Source organism: Geotrypetes seraphini, chromosome 2 (assembly GCF_902459505.1).
Source record: "Geotrypetes seraphini chromosome 2, aGeoSer1.1, whole genome shotgun sequence".
In the NCBI taxonomy this organism is placed as follows: domain Eukaryota; kingdom Metazoa; phylum Chordata; class Amphibia; order Gymnophiona; family Dermophiidae; genus Geotrypetes; species Geotrypetes seraphini.
In genome coordinates this window covers 222,890,040-222,908,727 of record NC_047085.1, presented here as the reverse complement: position 1 = coordinate 222,908,727, position 18,688 = coordinate 222,890,040, and the positions used below count along the sequence as shown (strand labels likewise).

At 42.8% G+C, this 18,688-nt stretch overlaps 1 protein-coding gene across 2 annotated transcripts in view; it reads left to right on the top strand.

The window, feature by feature from the left end:
* Nucleotides 1-18,688, top strand: part of TNFRSF11A (TNF receptor superfamily member 11a) — a 108,483-nt gene that overhangs the window by 54,049 nt on the left and 35,746 nt on the right. For both annotated transcript variants that reach the window (XM_033934991.1, XM_033934990.1), the window contains exons 2-5: nt 1,406-1,487; nt 6,868-6,996; nt 9,299-9,442; nt 16,919-17,012. In XM_033934991.1, the coding sequence (XP_033790882.1) occupies nt 1,406-1,487; nt 6,868-6,996; nt 9,299-9,442; nt 16,919-17,012 (449 nt within the window). The remainder of the gene's footprint in view (nt 1-1,405; nt 1,488-6,867; nt 6,997-9,298; nt 9,443-16,918; nt 17,013-18,688) is intronic.

Here is an 18,688-nt window from a genome sequence, read left to right as displayed (position 1 = left end):
TTCACTAAGTAAATCGATTGTGTACCGATCGGTTTGCAACCCCTGTGCGACCCTGACCCGATTCACTAACCTTCTGGCCGATCCTGTCCGCACCTGATCCGATCCGTGCATGCAAATGAGGGAAATGGCATGCAAATCTAGGAAGGCAGCAATTCACCAACATTTTTCAGGCACACCAACTGGGCTGGCCGATTCAAAATCAAGCAACTGATGAGGACCAGTCGCTCACTCCTTTCCTGCTCTCTCCTGTGCTGAAAGCCCTGCAGTCCAGAAAAAATCTACTCTCTGCCTTCCTGCCTGCCTCGTGTGTTTAATCAGCAAGGCTGCTTCTTTGTGGGGAAAAGTGCCACCCCGACTCTCCTGCTCTCTGCCGCCCTTCCCCGCAGTTCAGCCCCGCTTTAAAACCACGGGCTCACACTGCGGGGAAGGGCAGCAGAAAGCAGGAGAGTCGGAGCATGTTTCGTTTTCTGGCTAGGGCATCTGTGTGTGTCTGCTCTTTTCTGGCCCAGCCTTGCATCCAAGTTGCCTTGCCCTATCTTCCCTTTTGTCCCCCAATCCACGCTGAAGGCCAGCCCTCCGACCTGGGAACCGAGAGCCCCCTATCCCGGAAACCTTCACGTCTTGGATCTAGCCTCCTCGATCCCCCCTCTCCCTCCCCCTCCCCCGCTTGTCATGAGAGCCAACGTATGCATGGACCATTTACAGGAATCTGTTCAGTGACTGTGGGGCATGCCTCCGATTGCATTAATTTGCTGAATCGATCACCCAAGAAGATTCAGCCACGGATCGCCCAGCAAAGGTAGGCTTTGTGAATCTAGCCCATTGTGTCCTAAGTTGCATTGTGCAAAAAACCAATTTGCATGTGCAACTTAATTGTTTAACAAGCTAATTGGTACTGATGATTGGCAATTGACACCATAATTGATGCTAACTGGCACTCGAGTTACAAACATAACTGGGTAGGCACATTCTATAAAGTGATGTGCTTTCTGGTGTGTGAGCAGGGAAGGATTAATACTTGGGATCTAGCTAGGTACTTGGGACCTGGGTTGGTCACTGTTGAAAACAGGATACTGGGCTTGATGGACCTTCGGACTGTCTCAGTATGACAATTCTTATGTTATTTGGATCATGTGCATTCCTAAAAGTTAAGCATGCTGTTATACAATATTCCTAATCCGCACACAACTTAGGCACAGGTGTTTCGGCCTGGTTTTTCATGACCTAAATGGGTGCTCCTAAATGTTAGTGAGATGTATGGATGACAAGCATGATTCTATATGTGGTATATGTCTTTTATAGAATTGCGCCGTGTGCCATTACGACCAGCACCAAATTTTTAAGCACGATATATAGAATCAGGCCCTAAGCAGATAGAATTTAACTGGCTGCTTCTGATTCTCAGGTATCACGGCAGGATTCTAATGGCTGTGAAAGCGAGAAGCATTATCTGCATGCAGGTCACTGCTGCATGAAATGTGCACCAGGTAAGTGTGGAGGACCTTAGTTTAAATCTTGCTAAGGATATGTTTTCTTTGGTCATGCATAATGTCATATTACTTTTCTCTGGAAAAATGCAATAGACTTCTCTCAGAAAATGCTGCATCCTCTCACTCATCTCCCCCCCCCTACACACACACACACACACCCCTCGCCAGTGGTCTTAGTGGTATTTATATGAGCTTGGTAAAGTACTTGTTTTATATCCTTCCCTCTTAATTTTGCTTGCTTCAGAAACAGTTCCCAAATGTGTCTACATCTGAGCCATATAATGGGGAGGGGTGAACTTTAAGTTGCACTTTACAAATCAAAAATGCCATTATTACCTCCAGAGTTTGTACATAGGCCCTATTGAGAATAATGGGTCTTGTCAACATATGTGAAATTGCATTAAAACACATAAATGTGCTTTAATGCTAACTGGTTACTGTACATTGGTAAATACAGTGGCATAACAGGGAAAGTTGATGTCTTGCAATGCTGCTCCGTGCACCCCCCTTCCAAAGTGCTGTTCCCTGCTACCCCAACATTGCCATGCCCCCCTCCCCCCCCCCCCCCCCCCCCCGTGTTCTTCCTTGCTGCTCTGACATCACCGTGCCCCGTACCTCTACATATCTTTGCTTGTAACGAGCAGGCTGAAATGTTCACTGCTGGCGCCTGCTGAGCCTTCCTTTTGATGTCACTTCTTGGCCCTATGAGCAGGAAGTCGCATCAGAGGGACGGATGAGGCTGGCATGAGCAGCGCGTAGGACAGCCTGCTCGCTACTGGCAAAGATTTGAAGAGGTAGTGTTAGGGGTTGTCCTTCAAAGACTTGTTCCATCCCATCTCCTCGCAGGGAGGGAGGGGGAAGGAGTGGCACTGGTGCATGGGGCAGTCTACCCCGCCCCCTCCCTCTGCTATGCCACTGGGTGAATAATGCCTTGAATTTGCTGGGGTGCTTATTTTACCTTTTTGGATCCTCGGTCCTCCATTTTATTGTATTTTTCTTTTGAAATTAGCTTGAACAAACCTTAGAAATATGGCATCTAGTTGTAGCATCCTCCACACGTGGAACAGTTCTTATTTAGTGACCCAGAGTAGCCAGGGACCCTTGCAGTTTTGATGTCTTTAATAGAATTGTATTCCTTATGTTCAGCTTAGTTCTTTTTAGTGCTTTTAGAATTATATCATGTGGCCCTTAGTGGGAAACAAATCTGTGCAGTGCTGTGCCAGATTTTGATGAACTGCAGATCTGCCACTTAGAAATGCAGAAAACCAAAGAGGAATACCGCAGAAACAATGTACTAGATGACATGTCTTTATTTCAAACAATAACCATTGTAAAAATGTGGTACACCTAAGTGGTGAAGGAACAGGTACCCGACACGGTCCGTGTTTTAACTAACACATCTTCCTCAGGGGTCCAATGAGTTCCTGAGAGGGCCCCCACAAACAGGTGGTTGATACGCAGCTCTTCAGGCACTTATGCTTCACTGCGAGTTCTGGTTTATTTGTACATTGTTTGTGTGGCCCTCTCAGGAAATCATTGGACCCCCCTGAGGAAGATGTGTTAGTCGAAACACGGACCGTGTTTGGTCCCTGTTCCTTCACCACTTAGGTGTACCATATTTTTACAACGGTTATTGTTTGAAATAAAGACTTGTCATCTAGTACATTGTTTCTGTAGTATTTCTCTTTGGTTTTCTGTTACCCTATGCCCACTGCAGTTTCTTTGGATCCCTTTTGTGTTACTTAGAAATGCAAACATTCCCCAACATGATTCAATTCTCACTTGATGCGATCCACAGAATCTCTTCCACTAGGAGGGAGTACCCTTTTTGGGTAGATTCCTTTAGGCTACCACTACTACTAATCATTTCTATAGCGTTACTAGACATACAGTATACAGCGCTGTACATCAAAACTTAGAAGAGACAGTCCCTGCTCAAAAGAGCTTACAATCTAGTCAAGATAGATAAACTGGACAAGAAGGTGCATCAATGCACAGTGCTCAGGTGGGGGAATTACAAAGGGAATAAGACAGATATTGGTGCTTAGAAGGTGGGTTGAAGGTTGGAACGGAAAGCATCTTCAAAGAAGTGGGCTTTACTCTGGATTTGAATACTGCTAGAGACGGAGCTTGACATTCTGAGTCAGGCAATTTATTCCAGGTATACGGTGCAGCAAAGTAGACAGAACGGAGTCTGGAATTGGCCGTAGAGGAGAAGGGTACAGATAAGAGAGAGACTTATCTGATGAGCGGAGTGCCGGGGGAAGTGAGAGGAGAGATACTGAAGAGCTGCAGAGTGAATACATTTGTAGATCATTAAGAGGAGTATGAACTGTATGCAGAAATGGATAGGGAGCCAAAGAAGTGATTTGAAGAGAGGGGTAATGTGGACATAGCAACATTGGTGAAATATGAGGCATGCAGCAGAGTTCTGAACGGATTGAAGGGGAAAGAGGTAGTTTAGCAGTTGTGGTATCGCTCAAGGGTCAGCTTTATAACCATTCTTAATATATATTTTAAGTCCACTAATATATACAGTATATGATGATGACATCTTGTTAGTTTATAGACTCTCACTCGTACATTAGATCTGAGTTTAATGTAGAATTGTTTGGATAAAATTGCTGAATGGTTGTGAAATAACCAATTAGTATTAAACATCGCTAAATCAATTTCCTGGTGTATTAAAAGGGGGCTAGGACAGGCCTCACCTCAATTTGATGTTAGATCGTTGTAGTATTAAAATAGTAGACAGTTTTAAATACTTAGGGATTTTAATTGATTTTCAGTTAACATTTGAAGAACAAATGTCAACAATAATGATGATAATGATAAAATAAGGGTTTGGGGTTCTTGGGAAACTTAGAGTGATTAAGAGGGGGTACTGAAAAATTCTCAGTCCATGATACACGTACACCTCTATAAGTGTTATAGGAAAGATTAGACAGACCCTGCTGTTACTCTTCACCCCTAAGAACATAAGAAGTTGCCTCCGCTGAGGCAGACCAGAGGTCCATCTCGCCCAGCGGTCCGCTCTCACGGCGGCCCATCAGGCCCACTGCCTGAACAGTGGTCTCTAATTTTACAAATTACCTCTAATCCTTTCCCTCTAACCTTACCTCTACTCTTATCTGTACCCCTCAATCCCTTTGTCCTCCAGGTACCTGTCCAGATCCTCCTTGAAGCCCTGTAGCGTGCTTCTGCCTATCACATCCTCCGGTAGCGCGTTCCATGTATCCACCACCCTCTGGGTGAAAAAGAACTTCCTGGCATTTGTTCTAAGCCTTTCCCCTCTCAATTTCTCTGAGTGCCCCCTTGTACTTGTGGTTCCCCATAATTTGAAAAATCTGTCCCTGTCTACTTTTTTTATGCCCTTCATGATCTTGAAGGTTTCTATCATGTCTCCTCTGAGTCGTCGCTTTTCCAGCGAGAAAAGCCCCAGCTTTTTCAGTCTGTCAGTGTATGAGAGGTCCCCCATACCCTTTATTAGCTTAGTTGCTCTTCTCTGGACTCTCTCAAGTACCGCCATGTCCTTCTTGAGGTACGGCGACCAGTACTGGACACAGTACTCCAGGTGTGGGCGCACCAATGCACGATACAGTGGCAGGATGACTTCCTTCGTCCTGGTCGTGATACCTTTCTTAATGATATCCAACATTCTGTTCGCTTTCCTTGAGGCTGTGGCGCACTGCGCCGACGCCTTCAGTGTTGTGTCTACAATCACTCCCAGGTCTCTTTCAAGGTTGCTCACCCCTAGCGGTGATCCCCCCATCTTGTAAGTGAACATTGGGTGACGGTAGCAGAGCATGCAGGGAATCTTATAAATCCCTTTCCCCATTCCCAAGAAAGAGGAGTATGAACAGGATCCTTTTCACAAGGTTGGGAAGTATGAATATCATGACCTCTGTTCTAGTTTTGCTCCATTATTACTGCACAATTCCCTTTTTTTTTTTTTCTACTCTTTGTGGAGACACTTTCCGATAGAGCTTAAGTGTAGGAATTCAGAGGTTGCAGCAATTAGTAACTTCCATAGAGGCCCAGGAAGGGGACTAGCAAATGTTGAGAGGTCTTGGCCTATAAAACAAGTGTATTAAACTGCAATCCTGGAGGGTCATAAACCAATCGGGTTTTCATGATATTCCTAATAAATATACACAAGATATCTTTGCATGCCTCGTCTCCATTTTCTGCAAAGATATCTCAATCCTGAAAATCATTTGAGATCCTGCAGGTTTGCAATTTGACAACCCAGCTTTAAGGGATCATTTTTTTCTTCTCACTTGATTCACAGAAAGAAGATAGTCTAGTCCAAGTTTTTATTCAAAACAGAGAGGTTTACTAAAAGGCCATAAAATCACAGGCACAAATATGGCAGAATAGTATAAAGTACAAAAAAATCACAGTTTTTGGCTTCAGCAACTGTCCACTAATGCACTTGCTATACCGATTAAAACCAATGTTAGCGCCATATGATTTTCGAACTATTGTTCAGGCTATGGTCTTGCCAAGATTTGATTACTGCAATGCCCTGTACCTTGGAATAACAAAAGCAAGATGCAGAGCATCGCAGGTTATACAAAATGCGGCAGCACGATTGATAACAGGATTGTCTAAATATGATCATATTTCAACACATCTCCAAAAATTGCATTGGCTTCCAGTCGCCTTCAGAATACAGTATAAAGCAGTGATGATTTGCCATCAGCTTTTATATGGAAACATCCCAGAATTGTTTAAAAATAATATATTTAGTTATATACCAAAAAGATCTTTGCGTTCTGAGAATTTAGCTTTACTTGTGAATCCAAGACTTGTTGAGACTGGTAAAATGACTTTCTGCTCTGCAAGAGTTAAGTTATGGAACTCCTTGGTGGGTCAGATATGAAATTGCTGTGAAAAGGGCAGGTTTAGAAAACTACTCAAGACACAGTTTTTTGTAGATGCCTTTTTCTAGCTACATCTAGTAAAGTCGATGAACTATCCAAGATTTTTATTATTCAAATTATGGTATTTTTCTGAAGACTGTATGTTTATTTTATCATGTTTTTCATTTTATCATCTGTCTGTTTTAAATATTATGTATGTAAATTATATAAACCGCTTAGTTTTAAATGGTATATAAATTTTTAAAATAAATAAATAGTTCATAGGTACAATCCACCCAAGCTCATGGATTGCTAAAATTGGTCCTCCCTTTGCTTCCTTTAAGGTAGGCTCATCCAAGCTCCATGCTTGAGGGCCGCATACAGGTCAGGATTTTAGATACCCCTATAATCATTTCTTTTTACCTGTCATTTCATTTCATAGTTTTCCTTTGTTTCTGTTTTCTTTATTGCCAACAGATGTTAACTGTGCTCTTTTCTCCTCTCTTGCTTAGGACACTATCTGCATACAAAATGCAATGCCACTTCTTCTGATACCACATGTCTGCCATGTGGCCCGAACCAGTATATGAATGTGTGGAACGATGAGGACAAATGCTTACGGCAAAAACTGTGTGATCCAGGTAAATTATCCATACTGGAGTGCTGTGTGGATGATTCAGGGGTACACTGGCAAATGCGTGCAGGACAATTGCACCCCGTCAAATGCGTGCACCGACAAGTGAACACAGGGCAATGGCGTCCCATCAATTGCACTAGTGTTGGGGTAAGGTTTAGATGAGGATTTTCCTGGGTCCGCACCAAGGCGCGGGACTTATGCGGGCTGCCTACTGCTTTTTGAATACTAACTTCAGTAGAAGCATAACATTGCATGTAATCAAGGCTTGATTAGAAGCCTCGGATTTGCTTCACGATTGACACAGTTGGCTACCCTTCCACCAACCTGTCTTGAGTCAAGAAATTAGACATTATCTTGCCAGAAAATCTACATAACTCCATTCAGGATATTTTCTCCCAGCATTTAACACTGGAAATATCAGGTAGTGAGAGGGGAGTACAAACCTCCATTTTCTCTGGCCCCCTGAAAGTGCAACTGCATGGATGGAGTCACCCCTGGGAGAAATCTTGGGGTTGTCTGCCCAGGTGCCCCCTCTTCCTCTCCCTCACTAAAAGGTGCTACTTGTAGCTCTCATGTTCACTCCTCTCACACAGATGACTCAATATAAAGTTAGATTTATATTTTTATTCACTTAGTATGATATTCTAGTAACCATATTGTTCCTAAAGAAAACTGGAATCTTAGTAGGCTGTGATATGAGTGTCTGTATTGGATCTACAAAAAAATTCTGTAGTACAGGTGCTGTTAAGACACTACGGGTTTCTTGAATAGGGTGGGGGGGGGAGAAATGTTTTGTAGTATTTCTTTGAACGATTGTAAGTGCTGTCTTGAAGTCAATTGTATGTATAATTCAATGCACTGTTTTCGTATGGAAAATTAATAAAGACACTAGGGGGCTCATTTAAAAAGAGAAAAATGTCAAAAAGTGGCATAAAATGCTAGATGGACGTTTTTCTTGTCAAACCGTCCAAATCTTTATTTTTGAAACCTATTTTCTAGACGGATTTTTATGCTGTTCATCTATAGTTCGTCTAAATCTCAAAGGGGCACATTAGAGGCATGATATGGGCGGGACAAGGGCAGACTTATGACTTGGATGTTTTTCTTTAGAAATAATATGAAAAAGAGGGGTTCACACTCTTTATACGAAATTGATTAACGGATATAGCATGAAAACATAAATATTACAATACCAGCACCTGTCTCTGCTGCAGGGGTTGCCTATATACTGAAAAATTACTCAAAGCAGCCTCATAGACTCAATAAGCATCGATGGCAGCCTTAGCTGTCTAAATGAACTATGCTATACTAGAGTACAGTATCATATCATTGGCTGTAAGTGCCAGAAAAAAGAGCACTTTGAAAAAATATGGCACCAAGTGCTCCAAAAAAACTGGCAAAATATAATAGCACAAATAGAGAAAAGAAGTTTCAAGTTTAATTAATTTTAATATACCGACCATCAACGTGCACCTGGCTGGTTTACATTGCTAAAAATTAAAGGTTAAAATAAATTTTGGTAGGGGGGGAATGTGAACATTAAATAGACAAATTACAAATACGAACATGAGCTTGAGGGGAAAGGGGGAGGGGACAGTTAATAATTACATCATTAAAAACAAATTAATTAAAGGGAAGAGGGGGGAGGATAAAACACCAGGAATGGGGATGTTTCTTAAAAGTGGTTTGTGTTTATTTTGCGGGCTATTGGAAAGGAAATATTTAGATGCTATGGTATGCGGCTTGGAATAAGAATGTTTTTAGTTTAATCTTAAATTTGTTGAGTGAATTTTCGAGGCGGAGTTGAGGTAAAAGGGTACTCCAATGCTATATCTGTTAATCAATTTTGGATGTGTTTATGTCATAATTGGACATCTTAAAAAACATCCAGAGCACAATAATGTATTCAGGGTTCAATTGAATCAAAGATGAATATTTGGTACAACCCTAATAAATTCTACCCAAGCAGTGTGTGTGTGTGTGTGGGGGGGGGGGGATAAGGGAAAAGAAGGGTCCCATATAACTGCTCCTGTATGCATTAAGGTGGATCTCCCCTACTTTAAGGTCCTTTTCTAATATTTTGTTTTGGAGCCTTTAATTTGAGCTTCTGCCACTGATAATGGACAAGAACCTACTATGTTTTAGATTGATGCTGAATGCTTAATTAGGCATACATACTGTAGTTTATTCATAGATACAACTTGTGAAGAGAGGCATGTCTGGAAGAAATCGCACACATTTATTGTCTCACCATTACAAGTATTGAAATTCACACACTCTTTATATGCCTTTGGGTTTTCTTTCAGGTAAAGGTTTAGTGATGGTGAATTCTGGGAACAGCACCTTCCAGCGAGAGTGCGCCTGCAAACCGGGATACCACTGGATGCGTGCTTTTGAATTCTGTACAAGGAATACAGTCTGTGGTCCTGGGTTTGAAGCTGAGATGCCATGTAAGAGTTTTTGCTGTTCTTTTTTTTTTTTTTTAACCAATGAAAAACGATGAGGAAAATTGATTTTTACAAAACCATACAATTAATACATTACGGATTAGGCCAAATCTATAACCTAGCCAGATATCCCCAAATTCTAAAAACTTGCAAACCCAACTGTACAACTAGCACACAAAGTTGCACATGCAAGATACATAATAAAATCAGTTGCATGTGTAACTTAATTTATAAAAAGACACTATGGGGCTCATTTTCAAAAGAGAAAAATGTCAAAAAGTGGCATAAAATGCTAGATGGACGTTTTTCTTGCCAAACCGTCCAAATCTCTATTTTCGAAACCTATTTTCTAGACGGATTTTTATGCTGTTCATCTATAGTTCGTCTAAATCTAGCACACAAAGTTGCACATGCAAGATACCGAATAAAGTCAGTTGTATGCATAACTTAATTTAATAATGAACCGGGGTAAACTAGCAGTAATTGGCACTCACAAGTTGGTATTCTATAACTTGTGTATAAAATCCATAGCATACAACTGCAACGGGGATTGGGGGTTGGACTGGGAAGGGGCATAGGTGGGTGAAGGGGGTACTCAGGACATATGCGCCTCACTTTTGGCAACCTTTCTTGGATTTGCTCCATATAAACCAGCGGTCTCAAACTCGTGGCCCACGGGCCGCATATGGCCCACCAGGTACTATTTTGAGGCCCTCGGTATGTTACCATTGTTCTGGAATGTTGCCCGCCTCACTGCTGTAACCTCACGCAAGCGCTTTCCCGCATCTGTACGCAATTGTGAGGTGGAGTGGAGAGGACAATCGCGTACAGGCCCAGGAAAAGTACTTGCGTGAGGTTACAGCAGTGAGGCGGGCAACATTCCGGTGCAGCTTGTGCGTCTGTACGTAATCTCGTGAACTCTCGCGAAATTCGGCACCTGTCCTGGCGGTGACTGCTTGATGTAAGATGATGGTTGTGTCTGGTACTGCAGGAAGTGAGAGCTGAAAGCGGTTGCGGACGTGCCCACCGAACACTTAAAGCACCAGTATTCCAGGCACAAGTCAGATATTGATTCTCCCTTCTACAAAAAGCCTAGAGGACTATACCAAAATCTTGTCTCTTGCAGTTGATACTTTAGAATCTAAATCACAATTTTGCATGAGGTAAAATTCTTTATAGTTTATAAATCTTTCCTTAATTGCTTCTGATAATTTCAGCTATACACAGCTGAAAGCAGTGCAACATGCAGAAAGTGAAAAACTATCTAAACTTCAATTAAGGAAAGATTTATAAACTATAAAGAATTTTACCTCATGCAAAGTTGTAATTTCGTTAATAAGACATTAACTATTTTTTTCTGCGGCCCTCCCAGTACCTACAAATACAAAATGTGGCCCTGCAAAGGGTTTGAGTTTGAGACCGTTGATATAGACCATTTAAATCACTATTGGCATTATGACTTAAAAGGGCAGTGGCTCTGGGCATAAACCTTTTGAAACAGAAAAGTAATATGTTGATACCAGAACAAAAATCATTTCTGTAGCTGGGGCAATTTTATGGAACAACTTACCTGGACAGTTAAGGATGGTGGATAATATACAGTACTTTAAGAAGCTTTATTTGTGAAAGCTTTTTTGAATAGATGAAGAGAACTGTTTGAGGAATGATAGTTGCTGAATGAATAATTTTACACCGGTTCTGGGGGACCCCCAGCCAGTTGGGTTTTTAGGATATCCCTAATGAATATGCATGAGACATTTACATATAATGGTGGAGACAGTTCACTATCCTCACAAAACACAAGTCCAATTTTAAATATATCACAACTTCCTTCGAAATACTTTTCTAAAATAACTTTTAAAATAATATGATGTGCTCAAACCCGTAACCAATATGCCAAAGAATAGGCAAGGATTACCATGGGACCATCATTGTCACATTCAGTGTCCCAACTGCCCATCCATGTCACACTAATTCAGTGTTATTATCACCACCTCATTATATGTAAATCCAAGGTACTTATCTTTGTAGTGTTGACTGGCGGTTCCAGTGTTTTACAGCTTACATTGACACCCAATTTAAAATACAACGCACAGACTCGATGGACTCTCCCTCCCACTGTTTTGGTAAGGATCCAGAAGCTAAGCTAGATTTGACCAAGTCTAATATACATGGGCCGAAAATTGGGAAGAATTGCTTCAGAAGAAAAGGAGGAATAACTTAATTACTGGTTCCTTTGATGTTTATTGAGTTAAGGCATCTCTTAATTGCTTGAAGGGTTGGCAGAGTGAATCGTGAACATTTAGAAAATGTAAATCTTCACCAGCACGAGCAACTTCTCATTCCTGCTGCTCGCTCCTCTCTGAAATTACTTCCAGGTTGCAGGGCCAGGATGTGGCATCAAAGGGAAAGCCTACACCGGTGCGAACAGCAGGCTGGAGAAGCTGCTTGCGCTGGTGAAGATATAATGAGGTTCAGGGGGAAGAGAGAGCGCAAATGTGGCATGGGGGCAGGGAAGGAGCAGGGGGGCGTGGAAGAATGGGAAGGGGCGGAGAGGAGGATATGGGGGGCACCACCGCCCTGGGTGCCTCCCACTCTTGCTACGCCACTGTTCTTAGTCCAGCTTAGTCCTTGGGACATACACAGCCAATCAGGTTTACAGAATATCCACAATGCCTATGCATCATAACATAACATAAAAACTCACTTCTATACTGCAATTACCACTAAGTTCTATGTGGTTCACAAAAGATTATAAGTACAAAAGATGAGAAAGAAAGGCACACATTACTCCTATTTTATGCTAATTTCTCTCATGCGTATACATTATGGGTGTCCTGAAAACTCCTTTGAAGAATGGTCTGAAATTTGGCAGCTAAAATTTAATGCTAAGAAATGCAAGGTCATGGAATTGGGCTCCAAAAACCCGAGGGAACGGTACAGTTCAGGGGTGAAAAACTTAAGTGCACGACAGAAGAGCGGAACTTGGGTGTGATTATATTTGATGATCTTAAGGTGGCCAAAAAGGTTGAAAAGCTGACGGCAAAAGCTAGAAGGATGCTAGGTTGCATAGGGAGAGGTATGGCCTGTAGGAAAAAAGGAGGTATCGATGCTCTTGTATAAGACTCTGGTGAGACCTCATTTAGAATATTGTGTACAATTCTGGAAGCCGCACCTTCAAAAAGATATAAAAAGGATGGAGTCAGTCCAGAGGAAGGCTACTAAAATGGTGCATGGTCTTCGTGATAAGGCATATAGGAACAGACATAAAGATATCAATCTGTATACTTTGGAGGAAAGACGGGAGAGGAGAGATATGATAGAGATGTTTAAATACCTACGTAATGTAAATGCGCATGAGTCGAGTCTCTTTCATTTGAACGGAAGCTCTGCAATGAGAGGGCATGGGATGAAGTTAAGAGGTGATAGGCTCAGGAGTAATCTAAGGAAATACTTTTTACAGAAAGGGTTGTAGATACGTGGAACAGCCTCCCAATAGAGGTAGTGGAGACGGAGACTGGGTCTGATTTCAAGAAAGCCTGGGATAGTCACGTGGGATCTCTTAGAGAGGAAGTGATAATGGTTATTGCGGATAGGCAGACTGGATGGGCCATTTGGTCTTTATCTGTCTTCATGTTTCTATGTTTCACTAAAGTTCCATAAGATAAGGCTGTCTAGGCTGGTGAGGAGGTCAGAGCAGATTATTCTTTTCCTCTCCTTTTGTGAAGTTTGGATGAATCATATGGAGGATTCCTTCAGTCTCCTTACATCAGTATAATGCTGATCATTCACGTACATGTCATGCTAAGCTGATTGCACAGTAATGTTGGAGGAAACCCCTGCAGGTCTGCCTACATTTTGTTGAGGTGAGGAGCTAAACGTATCAAGAATAGGCAAGTAGACCCAGATCTTCTTCCATAATTCCATTCTTTAGCCATCTAGGAAACATAGAAACATAGAAATAGACGGCAGATAAGGGCCAGGGCCCATCTAGTTGGCCCACCCCAATGACCCTCCCCTACTTTCTCTGTGAATAGATCCCACATGTCTATCCCATTTGGCCTTAAAAATCAGGCACTCTGCTGGCCTCAATAACCTGAAGTGGAAGACTATTCCATTGATCAACCACCCTTTCAGTGAAAAAGAATTTCCTGGTGTCCCCGTGCAGTTTCCCGTCCCTGATTTTCCACGGATGCCCCCTTGTTGCTGCGAGACCCTTGAAAAAGACGATATCTTCTTCCACCTCGATGCGGCCCGTGAGATACTTGAATGTCTCGATCATGTCACCCCTCTCTCTGCGTTCCTCGAGTGAGTACAGCTGCAACTTATCCAGCCGTTCCTCGTATGGGAGATCCTTGAGTCCCGAGACCATCCGGTGGCCATTCTCTGGACCGACTCCAGTCTCAACACATCCTTATGGTAATGCGGCCTCCAGAATTGCACACAGTATTCCAGGTGGGGCCTCACCATGGATCTATACAATGGCATAATGACTTCAGGCTTACGGCTGACGAAACTCCTGCGAATGCAACCTATGATTTGCCGTGCCTTGGATGAAGCTTGCTCCACTTGATTGGCAGTCTTCATGTTCTCACTGACAATCACCCCTAAGTCTCGTTCTGCTTCAGTTCTTGTTAGTATCTCGCCATTAAGGGTGTACGTCTTGCATGGATTTTGGCTGCCCAGGTGCATGACTTTGCATTTTTTGGCATTGAAGCTGAGTTGCCAGGACCTAGACCAGCGCTCCAGTAGGAGTAGGTCATGCATCATGTTGTCGGACATTGAATTTATGTCTGTTGTGCTTTTGCCCACTACATTGTTTAGTTTGGTGTCATCAGCGAATAATGTTATTTTACCTCGCAGCCCTTCTGCTAAGTCTCTTATAAAGATGTTGAATAGGATTGGGCCCAGGACCGAGCCCTGCGGCACTCCACTGATTACCTCCGTCATTTCGGAGGGGGTGCCGTTTACCACTACCCTCTGAAGCCTACCTCCAAGCCAGTTCCCAACCCATTTCGTCAATGTGTCGCCCAATCCTATAGAACTCATCTTGCTCAGCAACCTGTGGTGTGGTACGCTATCGAATGCTTTACTGAAGTCCAGGTATACGATGTCCAGGGACTCCCCAACATCCAGCTTCCTCGTCACCCACTCAAAGAAGCTGATCAGGTTGGATTGGCAGGACCTCCCCTTAGTAAATCCATGTTGACGGGGATCCCGTAGATTCTCCTCGTTCAGGATCGTATCCAATTGGTGTTTGATTAGAGTTTCCATTAGTTTGTACACTATTGATGTGAGACTCACCGGTCTGTAGTTTGCTGTCTCCATCTTGGAGCCTTTCTTGTGGAGTGGTTTGACGTTAGTCGTCTTCCAGTCCAACGGGACGTTACCCGTACTAAAGGAGAGATTGAAGAGCGCGGATAGCGGTTCCGCCAAGACATCACACAACTCCCTGAGCACCCTGGGGTGTAGGTTGTCAGGCCCCATTGCCTTGTTAACCTTAAGCTTTGACAGCTCGCAGTAGACACCGCTGGGTGTAAACTCGAAATTACTAAATGGGTCATCTGCGTCAACCCTTGTCTGTAGCTGAGGGCCGAGTCCTGGTGCCTCGCAGGTGAAGACTGAGCAGAAGTATTCATTTAACAGTTGGGCTTTTTCTGAGTCCGCTTCTACATAGTCTCCGTCTGGTTTCCTAAGACGTACTATCCCGCATGAGCTCTTATTTCTGTCACTGATATACCTGAAGAAGGATTTATCTCCTTTCTGGATGTTCTTCACTAGAGACTCCTCAATGCGGAATTTGGTCTCCCTAACTGCTGTTTTGACGGCTTTTGACTTGGCCAGATAGACTTCCCTAGAGTCCTGTTTCCCTGATTGTTTGTAAGAGATGAATACTTTTTTCTTCACCTTGATGAGGTCCGAAATCTCCGCAGAGAACCACTGTGGCTTATTGTTCCTTCGCCATTTACTTACTGATTTAACTAAGCGGTTTGTTGCTTCTTGTATGGTGGCTTTCAAAGTCGACCACATTTCTTCCACGTTATCGGTTTCTGCTTGGCTTTGTAGCGCCTGGTGAACGAAGTCTCCCATTTCTTTGAAGTTTGTGTCCTTGAATTTGAGGACCTTGGTCACTGTGGTAGATTTAGTGAAACCTTTCCTGAGATTGAACCATACAATGTTGTGGTCACTGGAGGCCAATGTGTCGCCCACCGAGACCTCTGTGACACTTTCTCCATTGGTAAGTATCAGGTCCAGTATTGCCTGATCCCTTGTTGGTTCCAACACCAGTTGCTTGAGTCTTGCTCCCTTCATAGAGTTTAATAGCCTCCTGCTGCTGCCGGAAGCAGAGGAAAGCGTGTCCCAATCCACATCAGGCATGTTGAAGTCACCTAACAATACTGTGTCCCCAAGCAAGGTGATAAGTCTCTATATCTCCAATTAATTCCATATCTAGGTCATCCTGTTGTCTTGGGGGTCTGTATATTACGCCAAGATACAGGCATTTGTCCTTCCCTCTGGCCAAATTTACCCAAAGGGATTCCCCAGTGTAATGGACATCTGTGATTCTGGTGACCTTAATGTCATCTTTAGTATATAATGCTACACCTCCTCCCATTTTGCCCTCCCTGTCCCGGCAAAGCAAGTTGTAACCCGGTATGACCATGTCCCACCCGTGGGAGTCCGTGAGCCAGGTCTCAGATATCGCCACCACATCCAGGTCGGCATTCCTCATTTCTGTTTCTAATTCCAGGATCTTGTTTCCCAGTTTAACTATCAATGTGATGGTGACATGGTATTCTTATAAAGGTCAATGCAGTAATGTCACTAATATGTATCAAGTCATAATAGGAGTGGCTTTGCAGAAGGAGTTCTCTAAAACTATTATCTCTAATACATTAAAAAGACAAATAAAAAAGAGGATCTTATCTTTTTGTTTGGCAACCAAGACTGCGTTATCAAAAATTCCCTTATTTATTCAAAAATATGTGTAACCCATTCATCCACATTTCTAAGTAAGATACAAAATAACACAATATTGTATAATAATAATATAAACCCAATATAAAAGGCAGCACAAACATAAATAAAGCATAAAACTAATTATATAGCACGACCAAACCACAACCCAGAAGATATGACAAATAAATAAAAAAGCTTTGATCTGTAACTGTGTTAAATAAGATGTATTTGCAATCGTATTTTTATTTTGTTCCTGAAAAGAGATTATCGACAAGTTTTGGAAATGTATGTATACCATTGGCCAGAATAGTTATATTTTTATTTTGCCCAAGTGGACATTCTGTTTCAGATCAGAGTACATCCTGAAGCATTTTTCACTCAGTTTCTAACAATTATAACTTAATGACATATCTCATCTAAGAATGTTTATTGTGGCATTTCTTACATAGACATTCCTTGTCCACCAAATGTGGTTTGGAGATGGAGTGTTTAGAACAATCTTTCTTCTCTCGCCCACAGCACATAATGACAGAGACACCATCTGCAAGGAATGCCAGCCAGGGTACTTCTCTAGCAATTCGTCAGCCACTGAAAAATGTAAACTTTGGACCAAGTAAGTGAACTTCTAGCCTCAAAGTGGAGAAGGTCTGCATGGGACTATGGATTGAGTTCTGAATAAAAGCCATGGTAAAGAACATGGGCATGCACAGCTAAAAGAAAGTTGATGGGGGCGACCCTGGGATTGCCCATATTTCCAGGCTTGGATCTCCTAGTTATTCCTTCTGGTTTGGGGGTGTTTTTTGTCTGGGTGTGGGTGTGGGTGTTCATCGCTGTCTTCTGTGGGAGGGGAAGGGGGATTTGGGGGGGAGGTCCTTTTCTTGTGTCTTTCGGGGCTCATTGGAAACCAGGGCCCTTTTCTTTTGGATACTGTTTGGAACCTTCCCGATTGGCCGCTGTGGGATATTTGATTTCTTTTTGCCTTTATTGTTACTTGCTGTAATTTTCCTTGTTACCAATATTGTTGGGGGGGGAGGGAAGTTGTATTGGGGGATTTCCAATTGTATTGTGAACAACAACTGTACCTCTTGTTGTATTTATTGTTCTTTTATATCTTTCTGTTCAATAACAATTCTTTTCACATAAAAGAAAGTTGGTTCAGGCTCATTTTAAACATAGTAAATGTTGGTAGATAAATACCCACATGACCATTTAGTTTGCCCAACAAGGTGGCCAGAATTGAATCTGGCACTCTGCACTGGTTCTACTTCATGATTTAACACTGGTATACTTAATCTCTGTCTCTCCCCGCCAGTGGTCCTACCAGTGGTTTACTTGGCTTGCTGGCTATCTGAAACGGAGCACTCCCCCCCCTTCAGGCCGTAGGGGAGTAAGTGCATGCGTACAGACCCTGAACAAGAAATTGATGTCAGAGGGGGAAGGGGCTGGCAGAGCCAATGGCCTCGCACATGTGGACCATGGCCTCTTGATCGATACAACCACCCCCAATCTCCCTGCATCCGGGGTGGACCACCCTCACTGCCCCGCCCTTGGTACGCCGCTGCTGCCAATTTTGGGGCACATTGGAGCACTTACCTCGGCAGCCCATGCTAAAAACCTCTAGCGCAGCTTGATAAAAGGGGCATTTAGTTTATAGTGCTGGGGGCAGGTTTGGGGGTGAAGATTGGGCATGTTCTAAGCTAATTGGTTAGTGCAAATACATCATAGATTTTTTTTTTTTTTAAGATTTTTTTTTTTATTCAGTTGCAGACCACAATCCAGAAGTGGGTTGGGACTCTGTGAACCCCTTGATTATGTTCTGTCCTTTTTAGATCATGCTGAGAAGTTGCTCCATCTCTGGTCTGTATGTGTGATCACAGCATCACCACAATGTCATTTATAACCCAGGCAATAAGAACCTCTATCCATGCTTTACATCTGATTTTGTTTTCAAGTTTCCTTTCCACTTCCGCTACAGAAGTCTATGCCACTTCATCCCAGTTGCAGCCACCTTGTTCCCTTCCCTCCTTGGGACTGACCTCAACCATCTGTGTGCCATGTCCATGTCCAACTGACCCTGGTAGACCACAGCACAATTAGCAGTGTCCTACAGTCAGAGCTCTAGGATTGGCTCATTTGCACTTTTGTCTATAGCCATATTACAAACACATGCACACACTATGGATCTGATTCAAGTTTTCAAGTATTTTCTTTATGGCCTAGAAGGAACCAAGGAGCATAGTTAACGCATGCTATTTTAGCACTGGCTCCATTTAATGCTGCGAGACCTAG